This window comes from Tachypleus tridentatus, chromosome 4, assembly GCF_004210375.1.
Source record: "Tachypleus tridentatus isolate NWPU-2018 chromosome 4, ASM421037v1, whole genome shotgun sequence".
NCBI classification, from domain to species: Eukaryota; Metazoa; Arthropoda; class Merostomata; order Xiphosura; family Limulidae; genus Tachypleus; species Tachypleus tridentatus.
In genome coordinates this window covers 69,861,826-69,882,065 of record NC_134828.1, presented here as the reverse complement: position 1 = coordinate 69,882,065, position 20,240 = coordinate 69,861,826, and the positions used below count along the sequence as shown (strand labels likewise).

Below are 20,240 nucleotides of genomic sequence, written 5' to 3'. Positions count from 1 at the left end.
TTTGTACTTTATACTTAGGATATTTTTCATCTAATCATATACAATACTTATGTTCTATGTCTTCATGTTATTTCACAGCAGAGTGGAAATATATAAGACAAATTATAAAATTTGATTTATCAGTATAATAAGTATATGCTGAACAACTGGCAGAAACTGACAGTTGACTGTTCTTTTGAACACAAAAATTTTTTTAATGGACACAGACTGAAAGCTATAGAACAGGAGACTGGGATTACAATTGCTTCCATAAAGTGCTTGACAGACTCTTTGTGGAAGCACAGAAAGTGAAAAGTGAGTATTATTTTTTTTTTTCATAATCAAATAAAGTACACAAGCACTTACTGAGAAAAGAAGTTTAGAAATAGAGATTTAAAATCAGATTTTGATGTTTATAAGCTTAAAGTAAAGAAAAGCTGAATCCAAATATTTGTATTCATATAGCAAGATAACATTTAAAGACGCAAACCTTGTGTGTGTACTGACAAATGTACGTTAACTGAAGGTGTTGAAACAAGGATTTAAGATCTAAAAACTTTATAGTTTAAAAAAAAATACCTATTGATTTTCTCTTCATAATTTTGGAAATAATTCAAATAATATTTATTATTATATCACTTATTCCTTCAATATTGCTAAATATTGTTAGTGCTCTTGTATCCTGTGTTTTAACCTTTCAACAGTTATCACTTTAGAGAGTAAAACAATTAAAATAAATAAACTGGATTTGTCATATCATCTTACCAAAAATAAAAAGATGGTTTTTAATAATAATGACCTGTTTCTTTGGTAATAGGCTTTGCACCAACATTGAAACATCGACCAGTTGACCCTAAGAAGCTGGACAAAAAAGATGTAGAATGTCCTCTTTGTTTCAGGTAATGTTTATTAAATAGAATACAACTTATCTAGAAAGAGTGTAGTTCAAACTAAATGTGATTTAGTGTAATAACTTGTGTGTATTTGATATTTAGCAACTGCACTATAATAACCATTTATTGTATGAAAATAGTACACCAGTATTAGTAAATTTCTTTGATATTTCCTTTGAACAGAAGCATTCAGTATTATTTCTTCACTAGCCATCATGACACAATCAGTTGAGATTGTAATTTGTTTTTAAAACAATCATACAAACCAAATGTAGAAATTAACCTCTAAATCACTTAAATTCTTATTATGAAGTAATTTTCATTCAAAATATTTACAAGAATTACAGTATTTTTAACTTATTTGTTTTCAACCTATAATTTTGTGCTTTGGCAGTTTAAGAAAAGTGAAGTTTGGTTAAGTAACCTTATTCCTTGCTCTACTACTGAAAATAGAGTTTATACTTGCATTAGAAAACGGACTGAAGACCAAGCAAGTGTAACAAACATGAAATTGAATTGTTTTTAAAATCTTCCAGTAAGTTTACACTGGTGTTTTTGAAACAATATTGCATTCCTTTAAAGTAATTTATTAAAAATTTGCATGTTCATTATTTTAGTCCAACTAAAATGACACAAATTGAAGTGTTAACAGTAAATTGTTACTACACATGTAGAAAAAAAGTTTTCAAAATGTCATCAATTTTAAACCTTTTTGTTCTGTGAAAAATGATCCAACTGTGATCAGTAGAAGCTTTGACTGTTGTTAATACTTCATTAATTTTTAAAATCTGATGTTATCAATATATTAAATCTATTATTCATGTTTAAAAAATAATTTATTTAAAAATAAATATTTATTTTATTAAATATTTGAAAGAACTAGGTTATATTTAAATAATAATAAAAACTTATTCTTAACAAATACAAATCTATTTTTATTACTCCCCTCTTTCTTGTATAAATAATGTATGTAGAGTGAAACTTAAAAGTCTTGTTTATTATTCTTGACTTTGATAGTTTATTGATAAAATATTTGCACTTGCCTAGTTGTGTGCTTGCAGATTAGTGTTATTATAGATCTTCACTTAACTTTTTTTTCAGATTAATTCTGTTAGCTTCAACTCTTCTATTTCACCTGATGATTCTCGGTAAACTTAGTGAAACATTGTTAACAAAAGTTTTAAAATGGATTAACTCCCTTCAAAAAAATGCTGTCTCAATCATTGTCTGCTCTATAGGCATTGCTAAAAGAGTTTTTAGTAATCAGCACAGCAGTCTTTACACCTTACCAGTTTTGTACCAATTTCTGAGCATGTAAATATCATGTGATTACTCTCTCATAATAGTACTGTACCACCTGTAATGGTGCAGCTAATTCTCTCTTCTATTCCTACTCAATCCTCCATTTTTTAGTTTAGATGTGTTTAGTTTTTCAAAGTGTGACTAGAATTTTTTTATTGTGCATTGTTGCCGTTTCCAATGAAGTTTGTCTAACAGTTTTGAATATTTGTATTTGGTTTCATTCGTTTCAACAAATTTGTATTAAAATTTTCATTATTGAATTTACATGTTTTGGTATGAATTCAAGATTTCATATGGCAGATGATGATATTATCGTAATAGGCAATAGCATGACTTCCCAGGACACAGGATTAATTTTATCTGCCTGGTTTTCAGGGACTTGCAGGTTTATATCTAGCTGGCATTTGTTTTTTTTTTCCAATGTGGTTTCTATTCTTCCCACCTTGAGGCGCATCTCCACTCGCAAAGATGGAGTTACACTGCCAACAAATACCCTCGTTTTGACATTTACATCATCACGTGCACCTGCCACCATCAAGGCAGGTTATCTAATTTGCAGAGTACGGCCATACATTCCAAACCCCCTCCAATGTTTCCAATGTCAGAGGTTCGGCCACTCAAAGACATCGTGTCGTGGTTCCCTGACATGTGCTCGTTGCGGTGGCTAGGACCACAATGCCTATGAATGTGACATGGACCCACATTGCGTCAACTGCAATGGTTCTTGCTCTTCCTCCTTTCGTTCTTGCCCAAAATGGTTGGAGGAAAAAGAGGTGCAGCGTTTGAAAACGACTCATAACTTTAGTTATCCTGAGACTCTGAAATTGCTGCCCGCCACTCCATCTCGGACATATGCTGCTGCACTTTGTTCCACAACTACAGTGGGAGTGCAGACAGATCTCTCTGTGCCTCCAAGAGAATCATTTTCAAAACAAATGAAAAGCCTTTTGACCTCCATGGTTAGAAAGGTTGATGAATCGACTTCCACACTCATCTCTGTTCCTCCCATACATTCCAACAAACCTCAAGATCCACATCTTTCAGTTTCAGATACAGGCATTTCTTTTGATACATCTTTTTCTCCCACCCCAAGAGGCAAAATAATCATTTGTTTGCATCCTCAGTCACTGGAATCCCTTTCTACTAACAAAGACCTGCCCAATCAACCCAGGGCAGGATCCATGGAGGTTGATAGACCTCCCCCAACTATGAACAGTAAGGAAAAAAGACGTGGTCGTAAACAGAAGGGTTCTCCAGCCACTTCACCTTCCCGTTATTAAAAATGGCCACCTTGATACAATGGAACTGTCGAGGTTTACGTTCTAATCTGGATGATATCAAAACACTGATTGCTTCCTACCATCCTGTATGTCTTTCCTTACAAGAAACATTTCTAAAACCTGCTGATACAGTCACCATTCGGCAGTTTTCTCTGTACAGAAATGACAGGCTGTGTGATGGACGAGTGCATGGAGGGGTGGCACTATTGGTTGATCAGCATGTGCCCACCCTGTCTTTGTCACTCAACACACCCTTGGAGGCCGTAGCCATCCATGTTTCCTTGGGTCATACCATCACTGTTTGTTCTCTCTACCTGTCCCCTGGAGAGACATATGATCAATCAGACCTTGATGCTCTCGTTGAACAGTTGCCATCTCCCCTTTCTTATCCTGGGGGACTTTAATGGACATCATCCCCTCTGTGGAAGTGCTGTTATTGATGGGAGGGGTCGCTCTGTAGAGCGTATGCTCTCTGATCACAATCTTTCTCTTTTCAATACTGGTTCTTCCACTTATTTTCATGCACCTAGTCAGTCCTTTACCTCTATTGATCTCTCAGTTTGCTCCCTTAAATTATTCTCCCATTTTTCATGGAGGGTTGACAATTATTTACTAGGCAGTGATCATTTTCCTATACTTTTGAGAGAGACTGGCCATGGTTGATGCCACCCTACCCGCGTGCCCCAGTGGAAGCTGGATCAGGCAGACTGGTCCACTTACACTGCTCTCACAGAACTTGATCCTGCCATCGTGAATCGGCCATCAATAGACGACTGTGTGGCAGCGGTAACTGGCTGTATTATACAAGCAGCTGCTCAATGTATTCATAAAACCTTGACACATTTTCCACGATATCCTCGTCCGTGGTGGAATCCTGCTTGCCACTTAGCATGGAAAGCTTAAAAACGGGCCTGGGATACTTTTCGTAGATATCCCACACTTTCGAACCGCGTCGCTTTCCAACGGGCCCATGCACATGCTAGGTGGGTAAGACGTCAAAGCCAGAAGGAATCTTGGATTCAGTTCACAACTAGCATATCTTCTACCACCAGTTCCAAGGTCATATGGGACAGGATTCGAAAGGTCAGTGGGCACTACAATTCTGTCTTCCTCTCGATCTTACTCTCTGATGGTCAGGAGGTGGCTGATGTCCAGAGCATTGCTGATATTCTAGGTGAAAGCTTTTGCCAGGTATCAAGCACTTCTGCTTGTTCCTCCACCTTCTTGGCCATCAAGACTTGGGCAGAGCGTTCACCTCTTTCCTTTCGAACTAACTGTCTCTTTGACTATAATTGTCCCTTTTCACTGGTGGAACTGAAAATGGCCTTTCATCGGTCTGGCAGTACATCTGTTGGACCTGATGATGTACACTATGACATGCTGCACCATCTATCTCCTGCTTCTCTTGATGTCCTTCTTATTGTCTTTAACTGGATCTGGCAGGAGAATGTTTTTTCTGATGCCTGGCGCCAGGCTATTATTTTACCTTTCTCTTAGCCAGGGAAAGATCCCAAGATTCCTTCAAACTACCATCCAATTGCTTTGACGAGCTGTCTCTGTAAGACCTTAAAAAGGATGGTTAATGCTCATCTTGTTTGGTTCCTCGAATCAAACAACCTCCTCTCGCCCACCCAGTGTGGGTTCCGACGACAGCATTCCACCACGGACCACCTAATTCGACTTGAAACATCAATCAGAGAAGCCTTTCTCAAATGCTAACATCTTGTATCAATATTCTTTGACATTGAGAAGGCTTATAACACAACATGGAGGTATGGCGTTTTGCAAGACCTCCATACATATGGGTTACGTGGCCATTTACCCATGTTTATTAAAAAATTTTTAATGGACACAAGATTCCAAGTTCGTGTGGGTTTGACACTTTCCCGTTCTTTTGTACAGGAACTTGGAGTCCCTCAGGGCTGTGTTTTGAGTGTCACACTTTTCAGTACAAAGATAAATGCCATCACTGAACAACTCCCTCTCACTATTGCGAATGGGCTGTATGTCGACGACTTTCACACCTCATGTCATTCGTTGAACATGAGATATATTGAATGGCAACTACAAACTGCCCTCAATCATGTACTGAAGTGGACTATGGCAAACTGCTTTAATTTCTCTCTCTCTAAAACCGTTTGCATGCACGTTTGCCACCAACGGGGTATTCACCCTGATCCTGAACTTCATATTGGTGAAGTTTCACTGCCAGTGGTCCCTGAGACCAAGTTCTTGGGGCTTATCTTTGACCGCAAGCTGACCTTTATACCACACTTAAAGCAGCTACGGGTCAAATGCACAAGAGCACTGAACATTCTCCGTGTCCTCTCTACTACCAGTTGGGGGGCAGATCGATGTTCTATGTTAAAGGTATATCATGCTCTTATTTGATCAAAACTTGACTATGGATCAATGGTCTATGGCTCTGCCAGACCCTCAGCCTTAAAGATGCTAGACCCCATTCATCACCAAGGACTTTGACTCTGCACTGGGGCTTTCCGCACCTCTCCAGTTTAAAGCTTATACGTTGAATCTCATGAATCTTCTCTGCACCTTCACCGTTTGCAACTATTTTGAACTACTCCAGATTGGAAGTTCCATCATGTATTTAACGAACATCTTTCAAACAATCATTCCGTTCCCATTTATACAGATGGTTCCAAATCGGGTAATTCAGTGGGCTCTGCTATGGTTTGCTGCGGTTTGGTGGTTGTGAGCAGAATCCCCTCTACAGCTTTTGTGTTCACTGCTGAACTGTATGCCATATCTCTTGCCCTGGATCATATTGAAGCTAAGCAGTACTCCAACTGCACTATTTATACTGACTCGCTTAGTTCTATACTGGCCCTGGAATCACTTCACGTTGGCTCACACCCTGTTCTCGCTGATATTCAAAACCGACTGGCCCATTTCTCATTAACTGCTACTTCTATCAAGTTTTTCTGGATACCAGGCCATGTTGGTATTTGCGGGAGCGAGCTTGTGGACATGGCAGCTAAATCTATCTGCTCCGGCACTATCACCACTGTGCCTATTCCGTACATGGACTATGGTCTTGTATTCAAGGCCCGGCTCCGTGCCAGCTGGCAGTCCACTTGGAGTGAGCAACACGACAACAAGCTTTTTCAAATAAAATCCTATATTGGGCTTTGGCCATCTAGCTTCCGTAAGGTTCGGAAGGAGGAAGTTGTTCTAACTAGACTACGCATTGGTCACAGTTTTTTAACTCATTGTTTTCTTTTATCTGGAACTGATGCACCAGTGTGTAGTTTGTGTAACACTCAAATCACTATAAGCCACATTTTACTTTCTTGCCATCATTATGATTCTCAACGACGGCAATATTTTAAACATGTTTTTTCCCAGGGTTTATCTGTAACATTAGACAGTGTTATTGGTGATGGTGACACCGTCCACCTTGATAAAGTTTTTAGTTTTTTAATGGCCATTAATCTTTTTAATCTCATTTAAGTGTTGGATATTTATTCATTACACCTTTTTAATTGTAGTTCCCTTTTCACAGTTTCATTCTCTCTAGTTGAATTTGACATTGAAAAATGGCCAGAACATTAAAAAACTCAACACCAGGACTGGAAAGGTCAACTTCAGGTGACTAATGCTGCTGTTTGAACTACCCGTTAGTTGTCCTAGCGTGTTGTTATTCTAATTTTGCTGCATGTCTTTTAAACTTTTATTACTTTACCCTTTGGTACTGGCCATAATGACACATAACCCGGAACCAGGACTGGAAAGACCAACTTTAGGTGACTGACGGTGGTTCTGGTACTTGCCTGTTAGTCTTCCTGGTAGGTTATGATCGTTACCATTCTGCTACAGAAGTTCTTTACAACTTTATAGATTGGATGTCAACATCAGTTTTATGCAATTTTCTGTTTTTAATTGCTGTTTTTACCTTCGTTTACTTTTACAAATTGTACTACATTTACTTTATTTTTACCTTTTTACTGGACATTTGGCTACTCATTATTACGATTTTGCTATATGTCTTTTAAAACTTCTATTATTTTACATTTTTATAATGGCTGCTATGACACATAACCCAGAACCAGGACTGGAAAGGCCAACTTCAGGTGACTGACGGTGGTTCTTGAACTTACCTGTTAGTCTTCCTGGCAGGTTATGATCATTACCATTTTGCTAGAGTAAGTACTTTACAACTTCTTTTATTCTGCTTTCTCTCTTAACATTGTAAACTAGGTGTGAACATTAGTTTTATGCTTTTCTGATTTTCATTGATGTTTTGTTTTACCTTCATTTCCTTTTCTGTATTTTACTACATTTAATTTATTTTTACCTTTTTACCGGACATTTGGCGCAGATTGCCTAGCTGCTTTGTGCCATAAAACACTAAATCAATCAATCAAACAATGTATTATAAATAATTAAAACTATATATTTGATGGACTGTTACTCATGGACTTAATAATTAAAGCAGAAGAGGATTTCTGCCCATCCATGCTAATCCTTTGATTCCTTAATAGAGTTTGGCCTATATTTCAAAATAGGCAACAGCACACTCACCTATTGCACTGTCTCGTGTGTGACATTCTTCTGAACTACCCACTACATTTTAACCCCCACTTATTTCTTCTAGTGGATCACGGAAGTACTTACCACTCTCGGTTTCCAGTTGCTGGTGTGGTGGATCGTGAAGACATCTTTCTAAATATAATTTCATGTTACTGTACTTACACTTGTTTATTGTTTTCTACTTGAGTGGACTGCAGTCAGTAAAGCCAATGATCAAAAATAATTGGGGATGGCTTCTATTCTTATGGTTGGGTGAATACTGCTTGTCCTTATAATTCCAGGTACAGGATTTTCTGCCCTGCATTTATGTTTGAGTGAGATTTGATTATGCCTATAATAACTGTTATAGTTTTCCCTAGTTTTACAGTTGAGTCAAGCCAATGCCAAGAATCCATAATACTGAATTTGGTTTGACATACTTTTTGCTCTCACAGCAGTTTTGGGAGTTTTTCTGATTATAGTCACTGCTCACTTCCTCTTTGTAACTATAGTTGCTTCATTTGCAGCACTTTGTTTACATACAGTTTGGTTGTTGGGTATCAGTAACTTGGTCCACATGTCTCAGCCACTTGTTATTATTACTTTTTTTTTTCTCTCATAATATGTTGCTACAGCTTGCATCTTCTTAACACTTTTTACAGTCGTACAAGCACTACCTTTTTCACCATTCTATCCTCAACCCCGGCTGAAGAGAATACCTATTCCAGAAGTAGTGCAGTACCTCACTGGTGTGCTTAATTTTCATCTCTGTGCATACATGTTCATTCTGATTGATTTGTTTGTTGTTTGCATACATTGGCCCTCCACCTTTATAATGTATGAGGGAAGGTAAGTCCATTTTGCAAGTTAACATTTTCTTACACTAAAAATATACTTCTGATAGGTCCTTATCTTTGTGCACACACTTCCAACCTTTCCTCCTTACCAAAACCAGTGGTTTTATTTTAGTACCTGCCAGTTATTGAAAGTCAGGATTGAGTGGGAATAGCAGAGAAAGCCAACTGTACAATTGGTGGAGGGTAATCACATGTTAGGTACATGTTCAGAAATGATAGGTAACTGGTGAGGTATAAAGAGTGGTGCACTGATTACTAAAAATTCTTTTTGTGATGTTTAAAGGGAAGATGATGGTTAAGATACATTTTGTATGAGATGAGGTAATTACCTGTTGGAAATAAATTTTCAGTTTCAGCAAATGTTAACTTTTACTGTGTACAATCATTGAAACCTTGTGTGAAATATTTTTTCAATGAAATAATTATGTATAATAATAATAATAATAATAATAGACATTTTATTCCATCTTTTGAGTGCCCTTATTGCAATAAGTTACAAAGTCCAAAGATCTTGTATAGAAGGGATGATTTTGTTACAACCAATTTCAGTATTAAGCCTTCTCTGGATGAAAACAGTTACCTGTGGCCAAAACCACTTGTCATTTTCTTGTTATATTTTTTTATAACAGGTAATTCTCGTACTAGAACAAGCTCAGATGAAAAGTTAACTATGTCCAAAGGTGTGGCATTTATTTCTTCAAGAAATATAAGGACATTTCCTTTCATAATTTATAACTGCAGCATGTTACAAGAAACAAGAGTTAGCCTAACATTCATTGCAACACTGTAAACATTACTATGGGAAAAGAAAAGCTTGTGTGTGAGCAAACTGAATAGTCTAAACTTTTATTCTTAGGTAGGTCAAGGAGATTTCATAAAAAGTTGTTCAGTAAACAGTTGACAGATATTTCAGATTAAAAACTAAATTGAACACAGTAACAATATTTTATTAACAGTTTAAAAAATATGTTGTGAATCTTTGATTGAAATTATATGTCGGAAATCATGGGTCATAAACGGATGGACATTTCTTATATGCTTTAAATAAATTGTAGAGTATTATGATGTGGATCATTTAGTTTATTATTTTGCATTAACTCTCTATTTTGAAAAAATAATAAATATATACTAATCTTAGTTTATTTATTGGCTTCAATTTTGATTTCACTCATGTAAGCTATTAGAATTGTGATAACTTTAATATAGTGAATCTTATTAAAAATTAGTACTCCAATAATTTCCAGTTTTAATTATTGGGAAACAAGTGACTACATTTTCTAGAATCTAAGAAGTAAAAACTGAATCATTAATTTTGATATCAGCTGATGTCAAAGTCTTTAGGTTTGTTTTTAGCAATTACCTTGTGCTTATTTTAATTATAGTTGTCATTTACATCTTACTGGAGGTAGTTTTGAAGAATTTATGAAAATTCTTTGCTTTTTATTAAGTTACACAAATAATATTGTTTACATTTCAACTATTTCATCTTTCATCATAAGTTCTGTGGTGTTTTATAGAATGTTTTCACCGGTGGATTAATTTAGATTTATTACTTGTTTATTGACAGAAATATAATTGTATAAACACATCATAATGGAAAGGGATTGAAGCTTAATTATTAAAACCAAAAAAAAAACCTCTGATGGAAAGTAAGTTAAAAAGTACCTTACAAGTTAATGAAGCCAATTTTATATTTAAACAAATGCAAGAGGTACTTATTGTTACAGGTGTGTGTGTGTGTTTATATAAAAGTAAGCTAAAACCCATGATTGTTAATTAATTTCTGATCAAAGCACACTACCTGCATAGATCAGAATTAATTTTATTTAACACAGCAATGAATTTACTAATTTAATATACTGTTATTATAAATATTAGAATATATTGAGTCATCTTTTAATTACCCTTTGCCTTCACAATATTTACAGGATAACCCTAACAATGTCTCTCAATTTTTCAGCCAGCACAAGCAGTTTTAATTTAGAACCATATCTGCTTGCTAAGCTGACATTGGAAAGTAATCTTCATAGTTGAAAAAGAAAATAGTAGCCAATGATATTAATGAAACTGACAGTGAAGAAGAACTGAAAAGTTTCATGTTTTCAAAACAAAACAAAGGCCAGTTATTAACTCTAAAGGCTCTCATAGCTAACTTGTCCACAGAGCTTGAATATGGGTATAAATATTATTGTATCAACAGCAGTACACATGGAAGAACAATAAACTAAGCAGGCTGATGTTACATAGGACATTACACTGCCAATGATTTTTTTTTTCTTTTAGGAAAGCATTTATAACTCTCCCAAACAATGTTTTATTATTGTTATGGATCTCTTTAACCCTTAAACAGCAGCCATCATCAATTGATGCTGCTATTTACAGCATTCTTGCTGTTTAAAGGTTAAAGGACATTACTGGTTAATTTTCAGGAAGTTTATTTGTTCAAGTTAAGGTTAGTGTCTACATACTCCCAGCAAAAAATGGAAAAGAAGTTTATTTATAAACTTTTACCAAATCATGTAACCCCCATTATTTAAAACTTATAGATAGTTTGAAGTGTAATTTGGTGGGAAAAATAATTCAAAACTGTAACTAACAATTTCTTTTTTTTTTATGTTTATTGTTAATTTTGCTAAAAAAATGATGCACTTCAAAATGATAATTCTATTTTTCATATTTTAGAAGATTGTTTACTCTAAATCAAACTCAAAGGCTTTTTGCCATGTTACTTTTATTTACAAATTCAAAGCCAGTTGAATATTAATTAAAAGTTGTTTACTCTTCAAAGAAGAAGTAGCTATCCCATTTAATATTCGGCTGGTGGCACTTAGAATGTTGCTAAGAACGAAGGATCTCACACTTGCTCAGTGGCAAGTATTTGAGCTCATGATACTAAATATTGCACAAACAGCCCATAGTGTACCTTGTATTTAACAAAAACAAACAGAAATGTAAAAATGTTTTTAGTTTAATTGATTTTGTACTTTTATAGCAATATGTATTATGTATGTCATGTGAGTTCACAGTGATTTAGTGGTTTATTTTGTGTACTGTATATTATTGTATTATTATGTAATTGTTATCATAGAATACTTTGGTGTTGTGTGTGGTATACATACATTGTAAACAATATATGTTGTAAGGATGAAATGAAATACATGTTCATTGTTATAATTTTCTTAATTTTATATTAGGTTATTCTGGCAACCTGTAACAACTCCTTGTGGCCATATGTTTTGTCGAATGTGTCTGGATAGGTGTTTAGATCACCAACCTTTCTGTCCCATGTGCAAGACTTCACTTCAGGAGGTATTTAATGGGGTTTGGTATAAATGTGACATTTTGTGAAGTAATTTTATTGAGAAATTGCACAGCATAAAAAAGCAAATCTTCAAATAAAAAATAAAGTAACAGGCCATAATTTAAAGTGTGAGATCTAATAATTAATATTATTTTACTTTAATGCATACTATGTTCATTGATTTAAGTTTGTGGCAGAGCGTACCAGAATTCCATATATGGAGTGTTGTTTTGGCACTTTTAGAAACAGCTGTGACAACAAACAAATCTTTTTACAGTAAATTGTTTTCAACTTAAATCATAAACACTTGTGAAAATGTACTAAAGAGTATTGACATTACTCTGGGATACTGTGACAGTAAACTTGCATTGCTTAAGAAACAGGATGACATATTAGATATTTTTGTTGATTTATTGTATGTATGTATGTGTGTGTGTGTGTGTGTGTATATGATTCAATTTACATTTCTCATTATGTTTGATAAACACCAAGTGTTAAAAGAGCAAATAATCAAATAGTACTGTTCTTTTAAATGAACTAATATACATCACTGTTGAACAGTGAACCTGTAGTTTTCTCTTTTTCTCTCATTTATTACATGCGAAGTGCATTGGGTTGTTATTTATGTTCTTATAATATGCATAGGACAGTGTAGTCCAGTGGTTAGTCTTATGATGATAAAAGATTAACCAAATATCTTCCAAACAGAAACCACAGATTTTCATGTCTTTCAGTTTTTAAACATTTATGTTAGTTTAGTTATATTTCATTATCTTACTGTTTTAATTTCACATTGTGGCTTTTTATTTTATTTTTTTTAGTTTTCATTAACTGAAAATACACAGGTGGAAGTCCTTTATGGTTAGTTAATTTTTAACTTGTTGAGGTTTATACAATATATTTCAGCACTTTTTTGGAAGAGCTTCAGCAGAAACTAGTCATGCTAATTTTACATTATTCTCCATGGTTTGCTACAAACTTTACAAAGGTGAAAAAGAATTTTAAAAATGTTAAATCTGTGCTCCAACTATGAGCGTCTTCCACAAATTTTGGAAAAAAATGTGTTATTTCTTACTTGTTTTTCTTGTCTTGAACTTTATAAGTTATAGTGATAAATGTGTGAAAGGTTAAAAATGATCTAGTTATTTGTATAGTTTTAGTATCTAGCTGTGTGTGTTGTTTGGGTATGTATATGTTTCACTGTAAAACAATTGTTTCAATACTAAACATGATTTAATACTTAAAGGTATTGTATTTACTACTGATTTACTCCGTTTTTTGCATCTAGTAGGCCTAAAGCTTACCAAGTGATTATATCATCTGGAAATGTATTTTTATATTAATTTTTTTCACAAATGTTTTTTTTATATTTTTATATCATATTTTGTTTGTTTATCATCTTTTTTGTATGGTTACTGCTTTGTCTATTTTCACATTTTTTAAAATAATACTTTGTTTACTTCTTTTGTCCATAATGAGTTACTTGTTTACAGTACTTAGCAAAGAGACAACATACTACTACTGAATTCATGGAATTGGTTCTACAAACGTTTTTTCCTGAAGACTTTGTAGAAAGAAAGCTTATCTTTGAAGAGGAGATGGAAGAACTTGTGAAGTATTTATTTTTAATTATTATAATTTTACTTTATTAGTGATTGACTGTTTTATTTCAAAAGTAAAATTTAGAGTATCTTATTTCCAATAAAGAAAAATACAATATCACTTCTTTCCTACTTGAAAATTATAAATTAGGTTTTGTTATTTATGCATGCATACATTTAGCATATGACTGTTAAAATACATAGTTACAAGTATTTCATCTAGCATGTAGGCAACAACTGCTAGTACTACTTACTCTTTGAGGTGACATAAGGCTTACTGCATCAGGACCATTCACCTGAACCACAGATAGTACTTTAATAAAGTTTATGTTGGAAGAATAATTTGTTATAACAAAGTAGAATCATAAGTTCAGAGCTGAATTTCTGGCCCCTCATAAAAAAAAAATAATAATAATAAAAAAAATCACTGTTACAGTTCTTTAATGTCACGTAAACATGTAGTTACTACTACCTGTTCTAACATCAAGTTAACAAGTCTGTTAGTTGTGGTCTGACATGGCCAGGAGTTAGGGTGCTTGACTTGAAATCTGTTAATTGCATGGATTCAAATCCTTGTTTCACCAAATACACTCACTCTTTTACTCATGGGGATGTTATAATATGATGATCAATCCTACTATTTGTTGGTAATAGTCCAAGAGTTGGCAGTAGGTGGTAATGACTAACTGCATTTTCTCTAGTCCTCCACTTCTAAATTATGGATGATTAGTGCAGATAGTCGTCATGTAGCTTTGTATGAAATTTAAACAGAACAAACTACTGTTTTTTTAAGTTTCTTTTTCATTTAGCTTCTATTTTCAGGATCTGGTTTTAGATTTGAAAGACATATTTTAATCATATGTTGAGATGTATAATATATTAATTATATACAGTTCACAAGAGCATAGCAAAACTTAAACATGATATGGTTGGAAAATAACTAACTGAAGGGACAGAATGTTTTTGGTTTTTTTAAATTCCTTACTCTTCTGGAGAGTTGGACTGGAAGATGTGTTCTGTTAAAATATCCATTCTTCTAGTCAGCCACAGCATTTTGATTCACTACATTCATATCATCAGACTAATACTTTCTTTTCATATTTAAAATTTTGACTTTTAATTCTTTTAGATATGACATAATGTTGTGAATTTAACTTTTTGCATCCTGTGAAACTGAAATTTATTCCTTGACATTGAAAATTGTTCCAAACTCATGTTAAACATTTTGAAAACCCAGTATTACTTTCAGTGTCCAAATTGGTAGTAGTAGTTTGCTACTTTAGAAGTGATTTTACAACTTGAATGAATTTTTTTTGTCCACAGCATGTTTGTTTATTCATATATTTCACATAAATTTTATGTCAGTTGATATGAAATTGATGTTTCAACCCTTTTAGTGCTGGAAAAGATCCAGAACATGTGATTCCACTCTTTGTATGTGCCATGGCATTCCCAACAATACCGTGCCCACTACACATTTTTGAGCCTCGCTATCGACTTATGATCCGACAGTGCATAGAGTCTGGTACTCGGCAGTTTGGCATGTGTACTTATTCTGCTGACAGTTCTCAAGGGTGAATACTTAAGCTGTTATTATAATGTATAATTTTTTATTTGTTTTGTAAATGTGTAATATTTTCTTGTAATTATTGTCAACTGACACATTGTTAGCATGATATTATTATGTTATACTTGTTACTGCTAATTCATTTTAAATATACTATAGTTATTTGATCTGAATAATCGTTTTTTTTTATGTAAAGAGTCCCTGATTATGGATCAATGCTGGAAATTCGAGATGTCCAGTACTTTCCTGACGGTCGCTCCATTGTTTACACCGTAGGAGGACATCGCTTCCATGTTTTAAGACGAGGAATGCGTGATGGATATAACACAGGAGCAGTAGAATTTCTCAAGGATGAGCCACCAGAAGGAGCTGAAATACAAGGTGAGCATTCAGGTGAAATAATGTAGGCATTTGGTTTTAAATTTCTGTACTGTTTTTGATAAACAGATTGCTAGTTACTTTGAAATTATGAACAAAATTATTGTTTCTGAAAAACACACTCCTGATACTTCACCAAAAGTTTTCACTAAAAGAAATTGCTGGTTTTTTATCATATAATTTGTAGGTGTTTTTTAATGTTTTAGTATGCTATGATAAACTATTCTATGTTTGTAATTGTTGTGCAAGGTTTGAAGCATGCTACAGTTTTGTTCACACCAATTGGTGTTGTTTTTCATGTTACAAATATTTAACCAAAACCCAACAAGATTAGTATGACTTACAATAATAACATATTCTCTGTTGTTTAGAATGTTATTTGATGTTTTAAGTACATTGCATCACATTTTGTAAATCATAAATTGTTTTTTGCCTTGTGTAACAAGTTTTGTTTTATTGCATATTAAAAATCAAAGTACAAGAGAAAAATAATTCTACTTATGTACGTGATAACATATTTTCTTACTTTAAATTCCTTCTATATCAGAACCAAAATAAGAAACAGACTTATTCAAATCATCCCAGTTATTAATAAATTTTTAAAACTTACCAGAAATGAAAGAGATTGTGATCCTGTAGTATTAGATATAATGTACTACTTTGATATCTACATTTCATACTGAATTTGGTACACCACAAGTAACTTTAATTGCTATTTTAATAACTTATCACTTACACTGTTAAATTTTTATTAAATTTTCACCTGATTTAGCTTGCCACTAGCTTGCTTTTGGTTTTAGGAAGAAATGCCAATGACTTTTTACTTTTGGAAAATGTATTCAGTTAAAATATGTTATTAATAATGATGACACGTGTGCTTTTGTTGTTGTTGTTGTGGAGATATAAGAGAAATAATAAAAAAATGTAACATACACCACGAGAAACAAGTTTATAAACTATTGATACTGTTCATTTTCTGCTTCCCTTTTACTTGTTTTAAGATATGTATTAAATTTTTTTTTTTTAATGTTATACAAAACATTTAATATATATTTGTTTCATAAATTAACTATTACATTATTATAATTTGAAGTAACATTTCCAAAACATTATTGTATATGAAATATTACGATTTCTGTTGCTACTAGTAACTAATTATTTTTTGTTCTTTTAATGAAAAAAAGAAGTGAAAAGACTTCATGGGCAGATCTATAGAGAAGCAGAAACATGGTTTATGAATTTACCTCAACAGACTAAGCAACAGATACTTCAGCATTTTGGTGCCATGCCAGCTGTTGAAAATGACTACTTAACTCTTGTAGATGGTCCAGCTTGGATTTGGTGGGTTGTTGCTACCCTTCCTATTGACCCAAAGGCACAATTGGCTATCCTTGCAATGACTTCTTTGAGAAAACGTTTGGATACTGTGCATCGAATTTTTCAATTTCTGCATTGTAAAGGGGCTTTCTGATCAGTAGCAAGGTGTTTACAGAATTTTAAAGTATGGTCAAGAACCAACTAGAAATGATCAACTTTAATGGGATTCTGTTGGCAGTAGCAATCATAACTTCTTTAATTTCTACATTTTTGTTTTACTAGAAAATACTGTGATGGAAACCAGAAATGCACATAAAGATTAAGAATTATTTCCTCAATGCATCCTATAGTAATGAAAGAACAATCTTGATGTTTCATATATGTCTTTTAATCTACTTTTAATGGAAAAAATTTATTTACCTGATATCTTAGAACTGTCTTTTACTTTCACTTACATCATGGTTTGGAAAGCAATCTTTGATGAACATGTACAAAAGTTTTTTTTTTTTTTTTTTTTTCTCAGAACAAAATGGCTGAAGAAGATTGCATTAGAAATAAAACATTAGACTGTAGAAAACAGAAAATTGGATATTCCAAAGATATAAACTAAAAATATCTTACTTTGATATCCTTTTATTTTTTTCTAGAATATTTTACAAGTTCTTTTTAATTTTGGTTAAGCTTATACATATGGTTATGATTGAAATAGAAATGCTTTCCATCTGACAAAATATTAAATTATATTTTAATGTCAGATTCTAAAAAGTGGAAAATTATATTTTACACTAACAGAAAAAAATATTTACAGAAAACATTATTAATTGTCAGAAAAATGGAAAAAATAATTGATATACATTATTAAATAGATTAATTTTGTACAGTCTACATTTCATTTTTCCTGTACATTTTTGAATTCATATTTATGAAGTGCCATAAATATATGCAAAGAAATTGCATGTTTTTGTGTTAAGAAGTCTTACTAGTAGTTCTATATTTTTTATTTTCTTAGCTCTAGATAGGTCAATGGAAACAGAAAATTTTACAGACTGGCACAAGCGTATGTTTTATAGACCAATTTACTAAATCCTTTTTTGCAAGATTTGGGACATTATTTATAAAATGTTGCAGAAATATGCAAATTAAAGTGTGAATAGTATCTGTAATAAAATGTTCTTGTTAGTACTTCCCTGTTTGCTGTTTAATTTATTTCCAGTTACTTTAAATTGATTATAATCCCAGTATTAAAGTTTACAGATTTAAATTTTCTAATAACTTTTTAATTGGAAAAAACAAAAATGTGCTTAATAAAAATGTACTCTATGAAAATCTTCCAATATTTATTCATGTATATATTTCATGTTGAAAAAAGTCTTCGATAAATTTTTAAATATTAACAAATTAAATTATAAAATTGAGATTATTATTACTATTAAATGAAATTGTTACTTTTGTTTTAAACTGCACAGAAAGTTAAATGTGTGTTGTAAGAGATAGTATTTATACTAATTTGGATTTTTCAGTTTAGTTTGTTTCTTGTAATAATCTTTCATGCATAAAAAATCCCAGGTTATAACACATGCAAAAGGATTATGGAACAAATATTTTAATGCTCTTAGTAAGATAAATTTTGAAGATTTATATGGTGGTAATTGGAGTGCAGATCTCTTATTAAATTCACTTTCTTAATATACTTCATCTATTTTAAGCCTAATAACTTGCAGTATGACCATTTCATTTATTTCTTATTTTTAAATATAGGTTTCTCAACCTTCAGTCTTTTTGTTTGTTTGTTTGAAAAAACATTAAATTTTTTAAATTTTTTTTCTTAACAATTTTGTAATTAAAATAATAATAATAATTATGCTTCTCCTTCTTGCCAATATTGAATCAATAAATTGTAGGACAACTCTTGTAGGATGGAAAATATATTGGAAAATCTTAAGCTACGTCTTGCCTTACTTAAGTAGTTAGTTTAAAGACTGCTTGTCCTAATTTCTGTTAAACAAGCTATTAGTGCACTGGTAAATATAAAATTTACTGAACAGCAAGAAAAATTATTGAATTTCTACCAAAATCAAGGCCATTGATAATTATTTATGATCTCATCACGTTTGTTTCCTTACCAAATTTATTTCTTATTGTGACTGTTCTAGCTGATAGAAGTTTAAATACATATGTATCAACATGACATTTGATTTGTCTACTATCCTGTTATTTTCAACTTGATGTGATTATAAGCACCAACCAGTAAGGAGAGAAAAAAAAGAGGTATTAAATATCTCGCTAATTGGCAAAAGATGTCTTGAAATTAAATTGGAAACATACTGTGACATTCTAGAATATAATCATTTCTGACAAATGATAATGCAATATACTAGTAGTTATGTGTAGGATGTTTTATGGAAAAGAAGAGAGAAAGAAAGAGTGTTTATTACTATTAAAATATGGTGTATCACTTACAAAAAGTTGTAGATTTATGGCAAATGTTTATAATAATGTCTATGCATATTTTGGAAACAAGTTAGGTGAAAAGCAATACGACTTTCTTAAGAGGCTGTTTGGTGAGTTCAGATTGTCCCTATTTATTATACTACTATATTATAGACCTGAATACTGCTGGTTTCATGTAGTTACAGTTTTTTGTAATGTGTATATTGTCAACTTTGTGATTTATTGAAATAAATTATTAAACTTTATTAGTGGTTGTATCTTCTTCAGGTCTGGATTGTGAATCTGAGGATCAGCTGTTTGTGCCCTATGTCTACAAAAAAAACCAAAAAAAGTGCTCAAAGCAAAACACTCATTTGCTCAGTATGAACCATCCAAGACATAACTTCTAAAAGGTTTGGCATGGCCTGGTTGTTAAAGTGCTCGACTTGTAATTTGAGTGTCGTGGGTTCGAATCTCCTTAACCGAACATGTTCACCCTTTCAGTCGTGATAATGTTATAATACCATGGCCAATCCCACTACTCAATGGTAAAAGAGTAACCCAAGAGTTGAAGGTGGATGATGATAACTAGCTTCCTTCCCTCTAGTGTATCTGCTAAATTATGTCCTGCTAACATAGGTATCCTTCGTGTAGCTTTTGCACGACATTCCAGCCAAACCAAACCAAATAATTCTAGAAACAAATATGTGAATAATATTGGAACTTAAAATACATCGTCATTTAAACAAAAAAATCAAAATTCAAACTAGAATTGAACAACAGAGAAAGCTTATTGTTTACATCA

At 32.8% G+C, this 20,240-nt stretch overlaps 2 protein-coding genes across 2 annotated transcripts in view; both read left to right on the top strand.

The window, feature by feature from the left end:
- Positions 1-19,701, top strand: part of LOC143249384 (LON peptidase N-terminal domain and RING finger protein 3) — a 35,366-nt gene extending 15,665 nt beyond the window's left edge. Inside the window, exons 5-11 of the mRNA XM_076499145.1 lie at positions 207-294; positions 797-878; positions 12,036-12,150; positions 13,636-13,757; positions 15,141-15,317; positions 15,507-15,691; positions 16,873-19,701. Coding sequence (XP_076355260.1) covers positions 207-294; positions 797-878; positions 12,036-12,150; positions 13,636-13,757; positions 15,141-15,317; positions 15,507-15,691; positions 16,873-17,159 — 1,056 coding nt within the window. The 3' untranslated portion in view covers positions 17,160-19,701. The remainder of the gene's footprint in view (positions 1-206; positions 295-796; positions 879-12,035; positions 12,151-13,635; positions 13,758-15,140; positions 15,318-15,506; positions 15,692-16,872) is intronic.
- LOC143249386 (uncharacterized) lies at positions 890-8,726 on the top strand. Its single transcript, XM_076499148.1, has 2 exons — positions 890-7,617; positions 8,647-8,726. The coding sequence occupies exon 1, from the start codon at positions 2,867-2,869 to the stop codon at positions 3,452-3,454; it is 588 nt and encodes a 195-aa protein (XP_076355263.1). The 5' UTR covers positions 890-2,866; the 3' UTR covers positions 3,455-7,617; positions 8,647-8,726.
- Positions 19,702-20,240: the final 539 nt, after the last annotated feature.

What these genes read in the sequence shown, in the direction of transcription:
- LOC143249386 (XM_076499148.1), top strand. Translation starts at nt 2,867, where the DNA reads ATGGACCCACATTGCGTCAACTGCAATGGTTCTTGCTCTTCCTCCTTT.